This window comes from Adelges cooleyi, unplaced genomic scaffold (genome assembly GCF_023614345.1).
Source record: "Adelges cooleyi isolate 19-005CV unplaced genomic scaffold, UGA_ACOO_1.1 ACOO_flye_CR_arks_rails_tigmint_CR_PRNA_10, whole genome shotgun sequence".
Lineage (NCBI taxonomy): Eukaryota > Metazoa > Arthropoda > Insecta > Hemiptera > Adelgidae > Adelges > Adelges cooleyi.
In genome coordinates this window covers 271,796-282,063 of record NW_026095752.1, presented here as the reverse complement: position 1 = coordinate 282,063, position 10,268 = coordinate 271,796, and the positions used below count along the sequence as shown (strand labels likewise).

The 10,268-nt window shown below is 30.5% G+C and overlaps 2 protein-coding genes across 2 annotated transcripts; both read left to right on the top strand.

Moving 5' to 3' along the window:
• The first annotated feature begins 215 nt into the window (after positions 1 to 215).
• LOC126836951 (E3 ubiquitin-protein ligase NRDP1-like) lies at positions 216 to 2,213 on the top strand. The gene is made up of 3 exons (XM_050570675.1): positions 216 to 540; positions 1,547 to 1,657; positions 1,717 to 2,213. The coding sequence occupies exons 1-3, from the start codon at positions 457 to 459 to the stop codon at positions 1,969 to 1,971; spliced, it is 450 nt and encodes a 149-aa protein (XP_050426632.1). The 5' UTR covers positions 216 to 456; the 3' UTR covers positions 1,972 to 2,213.
• A 6,956-nt stretch (positions 2,214 to 9,169) lies between these two features.
• Positions 9,170 to 9,669, top strand: LOC126836858 (E3 ubiquitin-protein ligase NRDP1-like). The gene is made up of 3 exons (XM_050570520.1): positions 9,170 to 9,178; positions 9,245 to 9,355; positions 9,415 to 9,669. The coding sequence occupies exons 1-3, from the start codon at positions 9,170 to 9,172 to the stop codon at positions 9,667 to 9,669; spliced, it is 375 nt and encodes a 124-aa protein (XP_050426477.1).
• Positions 9,670 to 10,268: the final 599 nt, after the last annotated feature.

Genomic DNA, 10,268 nt, shown 5'->3' with positions numbered 1-10,268 from the left:
ACTGAAACATAAGCCACATACCATAAATAATTATTCAAAATAAGCAAAATATATTTTTGCTTCGAAGCGGAGCAGCAATGCTATTGGTCTTACAGTGCTGTGGGCTTTTTTTGTGTCTGTGTACACTGTAACATTTTTGATACTAAGCCAATACCTTCGAGTAGGAACTATATAAATCATGTTTGTACACTTCTGAAACACAATGTTAACAGAACAGAACTGGTGTTATGTACTAACACTCGACATACAATACTCATTTAGTCAATACAACGTTTATGTTTGCGTACTTCTGAAATACAACGTTAACAGATGTTATGAGAATAGCTGATTACAGTAAAATAAACATAAAAACTGATATAAATACCTAAAACTAACAAATGTTCAGTGCTGTTTCTGATTTTTTCTGTCAAGTTGTTTTTTAGTGTTACAGGTATTTCACAATAGATAAACGAAAAAATGATGTGGAAAATTATATTTGTGTTGCCATGTTTTACCGTTTTAGTGAACGCTGTTGGAAATCATGAAGAGGGTTCTACATCAGTAAATATAATCGATCTTTTATTTCTTTTTTTTTTAGTAGATAGAAAGTATATTTCATGTTTTTCATAAATTCCCAAAATGTTTTGCATTCTTAGAATAAAAAAGTAATTTTATCATACTATACATTTTTTCTAAACAATTTTTAAGTGTAAGAACATTGCGGGTGTAAATCTACTTCATGGGATAACATTTTTTTTTAAATCGATAGTACTTTTCATACTTATTCAGTGCTGCAAAAATTTAGAATCGCGAATGATGTCGTCCCGCATTTCCCTGCCCATCGTGGAAGATTACTTTTCCTACCTTATTGAGTAGCTATACTCGTAACAATATTTATAGTCTTCCAAAATAATAACTCCACATAGCTTTTAGAATCAACAACGACGTTATATTGGGATTTCTTTGCGGGTAATTTAAGATTATAAAACTTCTTATAGACTAAATGCAAGGGATAATTTTGCAGAATAATTTTCTGAACTTTGTGACTGATCGGTAAACCAGTTTTTAATTAATTTTATAGTCGTTCTAGTAAGTACTAAAGTTTAAGGCGGCCAGTGGATTGCGGTAAAGTAGGTAATTCGTGCAGATAAGAACTGTATGCCTACATCGTAGGAAAAGTCTTAAGAGAAGTTTCAGGGCTAAAGGTCTAAAAATAGACTGAAGATAATTTTAAAATGGGGCTATAACATATTATGTAATTTTATCAGAAATTCATATACACACTATCCGTTTATTAAGAACAAACAATAATAGTGGAAAATTACACTTTAATTGAAATTATTCTCATAGTTCCTACAATCATAAGAAATATATCACAATAGATTGTAAAAATTCATATTGACCTCTGAATATAATTCGTACTTACGTGCACCAACCCAGCTCTAATGAAGAAGTACTTATCAAGTTATTTGCGTTAAGAGAACATGCAGACTGTAAAATAATTTTTATCCGTCCACCCTTAGTCAGTATTTGTTTTCAAATTAATTACCGTTTAATTTTTTTTTAGACCGAAGGCCCGACACAAAATCCAAATATTAGAGAATGGGTGAATTCATTAGTAGTAATAAACATTTCAGATTGGTCTACTTTGTCAACTGGACCAAGCAAAAATCAAAAAGTAATTTTTGTATAAAATACATTATTTAAAAACACGTTTAACCGTTTTTATTTTTAAAGGATTTGGCAAGGGACGCATTGAAAAATAGTGGATGTCCAACTGATATTGTGGAAGTTCTTCTTTTAAACAGTTATATATTTAATTGGCCTGATCATTTTAAAGAAAAAAATCCAAATAGATATACAACGACTTTTCATTTAAAACTCTTGACTTGTAGACGTATTCCAGGAGCACCAGTAGTATACGTGTCTCATATTGATAACATATGGGTGCCTAAGCCAGGACTTTTATTCGTTTTCGATAAACTTGAATGAATCGTAGATTCTGATTAAAATCTGGCTGGCAGGATTTAATTTCACCATTAAAAAAACCATAAATTTAAAAAAAATTATACTCATAATGAAAACAAAATCTAAATGTGTTAAAGAATAGTAAAATTTTAGTTAAATTATAAATGATTTTGTAAACCTAATTTGTTTACACACCTATCACATAAAACATACTACGATTATCTAAAAATTGTATTTGTTTTTACTAACGGAATTAAATAAAATGAATGTACTATATTGATCTAGACATTGATTTAATAAAGCTATACAATTTCTTCCTCTATTTTATTTTATACTCTTCAGTATTTAGAATGTTCTAAAAAACTTGTTTTTTATTGATTAACTTATTGACATGTGTTAGAAATGTCTGAGATAAGTAATGACAGATTTTTTTTGATAAATACAAATAATAAAAAAAATATAGGTAATATATTCATAGAAATTGTATTTAAATGAATGAATAAATACATATTTATATCATTTATATTGTTTTTGACATTTTTATATCATTGCTTTGGCACACACACGGTTATCATAACGAAAAAACCGACACCGATACCGGTTATCAAAACGAAAAATCAGATCTGATTTATCTGATATGATAGGAGGGATAAGAGATTAGAGATGAGGGATGAGGGATGTGGGTGGGAATGGGGTTGAGGTAAGAGTGGGGTGATAATAAGGATGTGGTGGGAATGGGGATGAGGATGAGGTCGAGGTCGGTTATGTTAATCATAGTCTTAGTTGGACCAACTTTGTATTTTAGAAAGAGTGACTTATTTATTTAAATTTAAAGCTATCAAAAAGTACACCTTGTGCCCAATGTATTTTTCTTTTTGATCGGATTTCTTTAAAAGAAACCTTTCCATCAATGATTTTCTGACTTGACGCTCTGTATATTAATACATATAATGTTTTGATATTTTTTATTTCAATAAATATCTGGAATATTTTGAATATTGGACAATTATTTTATACAACGCTAACCTAAATTGCCTGCCATAAATTTTCGTACTTGCTCCAACGCACTTGCAATTGCTGAATATCTTGAACATTGTCAAAGCTATCAAAATATTTTTGCAAATCGGTAGTCATACCTTTATATATACCACGTCGGGCGACTAATTTTGCCAATTTTTGTTTTACTTCATCTGCCTTCTTGACTCTTCGGTGGTTTACTTATAAGGACATTTTGGACACAAAGAATTGATTTTGAGAATTAATATTTACACTACAATGGATCGTGTATTTGTTTGCTTCAGCTTATTACCTACTTACTGAATAACATGCTATTAACTTATTAATTGATAATAATATTACCGGGTGAATGCTTTCGTTGCAACTGATTTAATCCACGTGACTACACCGAGATCCGTAATTATGATTTAGTACAATAAAAAAACATGTGACCTCGCGTGTATGCGATGCACCTACTTACAATCAACCATGTTGCTGAATTGATTTGACGAACTGCCACTTAAAGTTGCGCCGTGAAATGAACGAACGATCACTTCGTGCAGTGCTGTACGCTTGGTTGCCTCTTCTACGCCGTGATGACTTTCGTCAAGAACTAAATTATTAATTGGCCCAACTCAATGTTAAGAGGAACAACTTTTTATTTAATTATTTCAAATACAAATATACTGTACACCTAATCCCCAAAAAACCAAATATTAGTTGGACCAAGTTTTTATTAAGTCGGTCCCCAGATACTGATAAAAATTAACACGGGAGTGGTACTTATCACACACAAACGAGGCGGCAATCTTCTTAAGGTGGTGTACACTATAATTTTATATCTGTACACTATTATTTTTAGTTGTGTATAGATATTATACATATTATAACACGTAATACTAAATAGGTGTTCATTACAAAATGGTCATAATTTTTTTGTTTACACTGAAAGTGACCCTTCTGCTTTTTTTTATTTTGTGATATTATTACGGCCATTATTATATTTTATCACTGTAAGTTCATTTCACGACATGCTGGCCACGATTGTAGATAATCTGGTTGCGTATCAAGCTGTGAAAAAGTGGCTACAAGAGTTCTTTCTAAAAAGTCAGTGACTGATAGCGCTCCTCGTGGGAAAACCGTGGAACTTATTATTTTTCTCTGATGATCCATGTTATATCAGCCGCGTAAATGATAACAATCGGGTTATCAGTGCTGATAAATCGGTTGTTATCATAAACGAGTGTGAATATAACACGGATCGTCAGTAAGAAATAATAAGTTCCACGGGTTTTCCACAAGGAGCGCCTGCAGTCACTGACTTTTTAAAAGGAACTCTTGTAGCCGCAGATAGAACATTTCGAGGTATAGGCCGATACGCAACCGTTAACTGGATCCGACAATACGATGGGAGTCAAATAATATGCAGCCAGACATAGAAGTTCCAAATATATAGGCAGTGTATCTCTTATTTAACCGAAAAATATGGCATTGATAATTGGGAAGTTTTCGGCCTATGATTTGGGGCACGCGGATCAGCTTCTAATTTCTTAAAAAATGCCTTCAAAGGTCAAGGTCTATTGATTTCTGATCTAGTGAATCTATGTTTCTCAGTTTTGAAAGATACGCTGTATACTTAAATCCGTTTTTTTTTTATTATTGTTTAATTACCTATCATAATTTAAATATGTTTTCTTTTGTTTAACTTTAAAACATCAATTTTTGTTTTTCAATTGTTTTATTACTATTATGTCTTAAAAACCTAAGTCGTTTGATTGGTTCTCATGCTGATTTATTTATATTGACTTAAAATGTAAAATTTGGTAGGTATACCTTAAGAGTTATAACACAAAAACATGACGTATTAATGGATTTTATTAAAACGTTTAAACTGTTTACAATTTTTATATGGCATAATAATAATATTTTATCTGTTTTCCAGTTTTACTTATTTTCCTGGTGACTGGATGAACTTCCATCTCTTTTGATAGGAAGAGTAAAAGAAATTTTTTTTCTTTGTTTTTTTAATTCAAAACCAATATTTTCCGTGTGTGTTTGAATGAAATGAATGATAGAATTCAGTTTTTCCACATACAACTTATACAATTTTGGAGTTTTGTTTAAATCTGGAAGTTCGTCTTTACTCTGTAACTGTTCTTGATCGATGACAGAGTATGATGGCTGACAGCTATTATTCCATTCTTTTACTAAGGATTTAGCTAGAGTTTCGATATCTTTCGATAAACTGCCGGGCGCCGTTGCTGTGAGATCGGGTCTTTGTCGCATAAGCAATTCATAAATCTGCGGCAGAATTTCGTAATATTCGTTTGGGACGATAGCCCTGTTGTCTAATAAATTAATATGTTCATTCAAGGCCCACAATATATATGTAATCTTTGCACCTTTTTTGAGACTTACGTGAAGTTTTTTCCAACATTCTGCAGCGTCTCTGTCACCGTTGCTTAACAATTGGCCGCACTGGTTTACTGTATAGGTCGATATCCAGAGAAAGTCAATCAGTTCTTTGCCGTAACCGCACTCCATTAGTAAAGAGATTGTTTTCCACTTGGCGACCAACGAAAGTCCACCCATAGTCCATAATTTTTTTACCTTCACAGGTTTGTCATTGATGGGCGATCCTATTATTCTCTCGAACCACGTCATCTGATCCCAGTGTTTCGCTTGCCAAATATGGTCGATTTCTACCATCTTGGGATCGCTTGTACATTTCTGTATGCAAATGACCACCAATGCAAATAAAATCGTCACAATAGAACTTTTCTCCATAATGAATCGTTTTGATCATTAAGATTTTAACATGAAAACCCGAATGTATCTATTTAATCTACAGCTAAACTGAAATGTCTAAATTGTTTAGATATCTGTTTTGTATTAGAAACAAATACCCCTCGCAAAAACCAACCGACACGAATTCAATATGTACTAAGGTATATTATATTGAATATCAAGAAATAATTTGTCCACCAAACTGAGTTTTCTGTATTTTAACACCTGCGTACATGTCTTTACTGTTAACCTAGTTCGTTGTGTTTATTTACCGGAATATTATAGTTTTTTTAGCGAACAATTTATTTCTTGCATATTTTATTTGGAATAAAAATTTTATTTAAATATTTAAAATTTAATTTTCGCTAAGTTTTAATTTTATTGATTACATAAATAATGTACAAGGTGATTCTTTTGACGCCCTACACTGGTTTACTCAAAAACTACTTAGATTTTTACAAAAAAAAAATGTTTAATAATTTGTTTGTGTATGAAATACTAACTTTTTATAAAAAAAAATGTTTGTTGTATCTCCCCCTTTTCAACGAAAACTCGACGCCAACTTTTGATTTTCAAATGGTAACCTCTACTTTTTTTTAAATAAATGTAATCAAAATTGTAGGTAAAGAATAACGTAAGAAAAAAATACATAGTTGGGCCAACTTAAACTATTGGGTAATGTAGGAACTCGGTAAATTTCTAGTTGGAGGGACTGAATAAATGATTTGCCCAACTTTTTATTAAATTATTTTATGTACAATTTTACTGTACCCCTCATCCCTATAATAATTATGTTTTAGTTGGACCGAGTTATTATTAGGTCAGTCCAACTAAAAATGTTTTGTACTCTTATATTAACCATAGTTTTACACTTTTAGTAGGGCCAAGTTTGTATTCTTGAAAGAGTTACTTAAATACTGAAATGTATAGGTAATACAAGGTACAACTTTTTATTTGAACTGGTTTCTTTATAAGAAATCATAGTTTTAGTTGGACCAACTTTGTATTTTAGGAAGAGTTACTTAATTACTTAAATTCATAGGTAGCACAAGGTACTTATTTTGCCCAATTTATTTTGTTATTTGAACGGGTTTATTTATGTACAATTAAGAAACTTATTCACCAATGATTTTTGGACTTGAAGCTCTGTATAATATTATATTTAACATTTTGACTTATTTGGATCTAATAATATCAGAAATATTTGAAATATTGGACAATTATTTTATACAACGCTAACCAAAACGGTTTTTTGCTTGAGAAATATTTTATCCGGCTCTAGTGTTTTTAAGAAACATGAACGGTTTGTTGATTTATAAATAACATTGCCTTTTGCGTCATACATAAATAAATTTATTTCTATATAGTTTGAATAACATTTGTTAAATAATGTATATTATTTCCATTTAAATGTTACCGACACATATTTTCCAAATTTGTGAATTGTAAATGTTTCAAAAAGGAAAAATTATAATTACAATTATTTTAAAAAAAAATAGTGTTTTCTTCTTATTGAATCATCTTTCTAAAACATAAAACATTTATTTCATATCTTTTTACTCTTGTATACCACCCTCCTACACAGGAAAAAATACATTGTTGTTCCAAATAAAACTATGGTAAAAATAGGGACACAATTTGAAGTTTTAAGTTTAGGGCAGGAGGAAAGATGGAGTTTATTATTAGTTTTATCTGTGCGCATTTCCCAACCGCACTTCCTCTCCCTTCATAACTTTAAAACTCTTATAACTTTATCAATAGTTATCCGAAATCAGATCTCGACCAGTCAAAATTTTTACTATATTATTCTCAATTTAACAAGTTAATTAAATATATGCGTTACCATTAAAGATTTAAGAGTTGCTATCAGAATACTAAGTTGGGAGGGGGGTAAAAACAAAAAGAATTGTGAAAAATTTAAATCACGCTGTATAAAAACAATATGAAAACCAAAATATACATCTTGTACCATTGTATTCATTCCAATTTTACATTTAACACTCGACATATAATACTCGTTTAGTCAATACATAGTTTATGTATGTATACTTCTGAAATACAATGTTAACAGATGTTATGAGAATAGCTGGTTACAGTAAAATATACACGAAAGCTGATATAAATACCTAAAACTAACAAATGTTCAGTGCTGTTTCTGATTTTTTCTGTCAAGTTGTTTTTTAGTGTTACAGGTATTTCACAATAGATAAACGAAAAAATGAATTGGAAAATTATATTATTGTTGCCATGTCTTACCGTTTTAGTGAACGCTAGTGGAAATAATTCATCTAGTAGCCAGGTAAATATAATCGAGTAATTTTAATTATTTTATTAGTAGGTACAAAATAAATTGTATGTTTGTTTTTATTTCACAAAATGTTTTGTGTTCAACGAATAAACAATATAAGTAATTTCATCATACTATACAAACTATCTCAACAATTTTAAAATGTAATAACATTTTATATGTAAAGCTACTTTATTGGATAACATTTTTTTTTTAAAGTCGATAGAACTTTTACTATCGATTTCGGGACTGCAAAAATGAATAATTGCCTGTACTACTGATAGTGAGTGTAATGACAATTTATATTATGTCGACCCGCATTCCACCGTCCATCGTATAGGTTTATTTTTGCTACCTAATTGAATAGTCTATACTCATACTAATATGTATAGTTTTCCAAAATGATAACTACATATAGCTTATTAAATCAATAATAACACTATTTTGATGTGTCTCTGTGGGTAATGCGACAATATTTGTAATGAATTCATGTCGACAAGAGAATAATTTTGCAGATTACTTTGCTGAGCGTTGTGAGTCATCGATAACCAGTTTTGGATAATTAATTTCAAAGTCATTCTAGTTTAAAAATTAAGACGGCCGCCGGTGAAGTGCGGTTAAGTAGGTGTTAAATGCAGATACTACACTCCTTACCTCCCGTCTTAAATTTTAAACTTGATGGCAACCTCCTATCACTACAAGACCCCAAACCCACTGTGGCCCGATTTTTTTTAAAATTATTTTACAAACTCAACACAGAAAAAAGAAAAAAATATTTGTGTTACATGGATTAAATTATCAAAAAACTAAAAATGCTACACCTACATCGTAGGTAAAGTTTTAGGAGAAACTTCAAAGCTTAACATCTAAAAAAATAGACTGAAGGTAATAAAAGAATTAAACTATATCATAAAATGCAATTTTCTGAAAAATTCGTATTCAAACTGTTAATTTATTAAGGAAAAACAATAAAAGTAGAAAATTACATTTCAATTGAAAATATTCTCATAGTTCCTATAATCATAATAATTATATCACTTTCAGTTGTAATTCAAACTGGCCTCTGACATCCTCTAAAAATAATCCATCCCCACATGCTCCAACGCCATTGTAATGAATAAGTACTTATCAAGTAATTGGCGTTAAGAGAACATGCAGACTGTAAAATAATTTACACCCTTAGTCAGTATTTGTTTCCAAATTAATTACCGTTTAATTTTTTTTTAGACCGAAGGCCCGACACCACATCCAAATATTGAAGATTGGATAAATTCATTAGTAGTAATAAACATTACAAATTGGTCTACTTTGTCACCTGGGCCAAGCAAATATCAAAAAGTAATTTTTGTATAAAATACATTATTCAAAAACACGTTTAACCGTTTTTATTTTTAAAGGATTTGACAAGGGACGCGTTGAAAAATAGTGGATGTCCAACTGATATTGTGGAAGACCTTCTTTTAAAAAGTTATCTATTTAACTGGCCTGATCATTTTAAAAAAAGAACTCCAAAAGGATTTAAAATGAATTTTAATATAAAACACTTGATTTATAGACGTATTCCAGGAGTACCAGTAGTATACGTGGCTCATATTGGTAACGAAGCGGTGCCTAAGCCAGGAATTTTATTAATTTTCGATAGACTTGAATAAATCGCGGATTCTGATTAGAATCGACCCGGCAGAATATAATTTCACGGCTCAAAAAAACAAGAAATTATAAATGATAAATATACTGATTTTGAAAAAATCTAAATGTTTTAAAGAATAATTAAATTTTAGTTGATTTATAAATGATTTTGTAAACCTAATTTGTTTACATAAGGCTACGCTTATCTAAAATGTTATTTGTTTTTACTAACTGAATTAAATTAAATCAATGTATTATATTGATCTAGATATTGATTTAATAGAGCAATAAAATTCCTTTCTTTATGTTATTTGATTTCCTTATTTTATACTCTTTAGTGTTTAGAATTGTAACGGACCACTCGGCTAGCTAGCTAGGCTAGATAAAGTGGCCGTCGATGAGGCTAAAATAGACGGATTCCCACAGGAAAACGGTTGGCTAGGCCGCTTCTACGTCTAAGTAGCCTAAAAGTCTCCCTTATTAATTTAATATATCACCCGGGGAGCTAGAACGAGCGGTCACACTGTTAAATAATCTAACTCTCAGCTGCAGGATACAAGATGTTTGAAATGGTGGTACAAAAATTGCTGAAAATAAACTAGGATTACTTAAAACTAAGTGG

What these genes read in the sequence shown, in the direction of transcription:
- LOC126836858 (XM_050570520.1), top strand. An exon ending in GGCCAAGCAAATATCAAAAA is followed by an intron (nt 9,356 to 9,414) that starts GTAATTTTTGTA and finishes TTATTTTTAAAG; the next exon opens with GATTTGACAAGGGACGCGTT.
- LOC126836951 (XM_050570675.1), top strand. Translation starts at nt 457, where the DNA reads ATGATGTGGAAAATTATATTTGTGTTGCCATGTTTTACCGTTTTAGTG. An exon ending in ATGAAGAGGGTTCTACATCA is followed by an intron (nt 541 to 1,546) that starts GTAAATATAATC and finishes ATTTTTTTTTAG; the next exon opens with ACCGAAGGCCCGACACAAAA. An exon ending in GACCAAGCAAAAATCAAAAA is followed by an intron (nt 1,658 to 1,716) that starts GTAATTTTTGTA and finishes TTATTTTTAAAG; the next exon opens with GATTTGGCAAGGGACGCATT.